General features: G+C 41.0%; 1 protein-coding gene across 4 annotated transcripts in view; it reads left to right on the top strand.

The window, feature by feature from the left end:
* OIP5 (Opa interacting protein 5) overlaps positions 1-2482 on the top strand; it is a 13825-nt gene that overhangs the window by 4244 nt on the left and 7099 nt on the right. For 2 of the 4 annotated variants that reach the window (XM_017530998.2, XM_017530999.2), the window contains exon 3: positions 1965-2087. The exons of the other annotated variants lie outside the window; for them this stretch is intronic. In XM_017530998.2, coding sequence (XP_017386487.1) covers positions 1965-2087 — 123 coding nt within the window. The remainder of the gene's footprint in view (positions 1-1964; positions 2088-2482) is intronic. 4 annotated transcript variants of the gene reach the window in all.

Here is a 2482-nt window from a genome sequence, read left to right as displayed (position 1 = left end):
CTCCTAGGCTCTAATGCAATGGAGCAATCTCAGCTCACTGCAACCTGTGCCTCCTGGGTTCAGGCGATTCTCCTGCCTCAGCCTCCTGAGTAGCTGGCATTACAGACGCCCACCACGATGCCTGGCTAATTTTTGTGGTTTTTTTTTTTTAGATGGAGTCTTGCTCCGTGGCCCAGGCTAGAGTGCAGTGGTGTGATATCGGCTAACTGCAACCTCTGCCTTCCAGGTTCAAGCGATTCTTCCGTCTCAGCCTCCCAAGTGGTTGGGACTACAGGTTCACGCCACCATGCCTGGATAATTTTTGTATTTTTAGTAGAGACAGGGTTTCACCATATTCGCCAGGTTGGTCTTGAACTCCAGACCTGGTGATCCACCCGCCTCGGCCTCCCAAAGTGCTGGAATCACAGGCGTGAGCCAGTGCTCCCAGCCAGTTTTTGTATTTTTAGTAGAGACAGGGTTTCACCACATTGGCCAGGCTGGTCTTAAACTCCGGACCACAGGCAGCCCACCCACTTCAGCCTCCCAAAGTGCTGGGATTATAGGCGTGAGCCACCATTCCTGGCCTAGCTATGTGATTTTTTTTTTTTTTTTTTAAATTTTGGGCTCTGGTATAAATGTGCACATCCAGCATCCTGCAGGATTGTTGCATGGGTACATACCTGCCATGGTGGTTTGCTGTCTCCATTCAACCCTGCCTGTCACCTACATCAGGCATTTCTTCTGGTGTTATGCCTTCCTGCCCCACCCCAACTCTGGTTTTTATTTTATTTTTTTACCATGACTAAGGTGCCATGACAGCTATATGATATTTATGTCTCATTTTGTTCATAGAATTCTGACAGCCTGGGAAATAAAGTAAAACCCCGTTTCTGCCAAAAAAAAAAAAAAAAAAAGAGTAGGGCATGGTAGCATGCATCTGTAGTCCCAGCTGTCTGGGAGGCTGAGGCAGGTGAGTCAGTTGAGCCCAGGTATTTAAGGCTGCAGTGAGCTATGATTGCACCACTACGCTCTAATGTGGGGGACAGAGCAAGACCCTGTCTCAAAAATTCTTTATAATATACTCTATATTCATGTAAATAAATTTTTCCTTTACCAAACAACTTTAAAATTGCTTTTAGTACAGGCATGATGAAATATTTAACTTTCTTAAAGTTCTTTTCTTTAAAAAAAATTTTTTTTTTTAATTTTAAGACAGGTTTTACCATGTTGCCTAGGCTGGTCTCGAATTTCTGGGCTCAAGCCATCTGCCCACTTTGGCCTCTCACAGTCCTTGGATTACAGGCGTGAGCCACTGTGCCTGACCAACATGTTTCTTTCTAACATTTAAATATGTCTTATATACCAGCAAATGTGATGACTTGCTCAAATATTGTAAGAGAACTAAAATCAACATCTGACCCCTCATCAGTAATCTTTTCAGAGAAGGAAAACAAAATAGATTGCTTGCTAGGGTGATGGGATTCCCTTTTATTTCTTTCTCTTTTAGTCTGGGCATTTTTTCCATTAACTTTTTTTATATCTGCAAAAGACAAATCTTGATTTTAGTTCTATTAACAATTTGTTTAGTAAGGCTCCAGTAAACTTGATTATTTTTCAACAACTGTTAATTTCTATAATGACAGCCATTTTATATAGTGATTTGTAATTTTAAATATCTAAATGTTAATCAGATTAGTTAGCTGTTCTCCTATTTATAAGGGGCAAATTACCTTTCTCTACTGAAGTGACAATTATACATCCATAATTGCTTTTTCCAGAATCTAAGACGGTATCCATAATTCAGCATGTAATTAAATTAGAATCTGAGTTACTCTTTCTGCAATGTGACATTCTTTCAGTCACATTCCTATTACAACAATTTTCACTCATGACTTAAGTGATAGGAATGCTTTAGAGACTAGTTGTTTTTTCTTTTTTATATGATTTTTTATTCTTACCCATATTCTGTTTTTCCCCACCCCTAGTACTTACAACCTTTTGTTCTGTGGTTCCTGTGGGATTCCCATTGGTTTCCATCTGTATTCTACCTATGCTGCCCTGGCTGCCTTGAGAGGTTATTTCTGCCTTTCCAGTGACAAAATGGTGTGGTGAGTAGACTTAGTGATCATCAAGTACATTTTATTTTACTTATTTATTTATTTTGAGACAGAGTCCATCAAATAAATTTTAAAAGATTTTTCAGAAAAGACAAAGTAGGCCGAGCACACTGGCTCACACCTATAATCCCAGCACTTTGGGAGGCTGAGGCAGGTGGATCACTTGAGACCAGCTGGTCAACATGGCGAAACCCCATCTCTACTAAAAATACAAAAATTAGCCAGGTGTGGTGGCACACGCCTGTAATCCCAGTTACTTAGGAGGCAGAGGCAAGAGCATTGCTAGAACTTGGGAGGAAGAGGCTGCAGTGAGCTGAGACAGCACCACTGCACTCTAGCCCAGGACACAGAGACTCTATCTCCAAAAGAAAAAAAAAAAAAAGGCC

This window comes from Cebus imitator, unplaced genomic scaffold (genome assembly GCF_001604975.1).
Source record: "Cebus imitator isolate Cc_AM_T3 unplaced genomic scaffold, Cebus_imitator-1.0 Scaffold70, whole genome shotgun sequence".
Taxonomy (NCBI): domain Eukaryota; kingdom Metazoa; phylum Chordata; class Mammalia; order Primates; family Cebidae; genus Cebus; species Cebus imitator.
The sequence above is the reverse complement of the archived record's forward strand: the minus strand, read 5'-3'. Positions and strand labels throughout refer to the sequence as shown.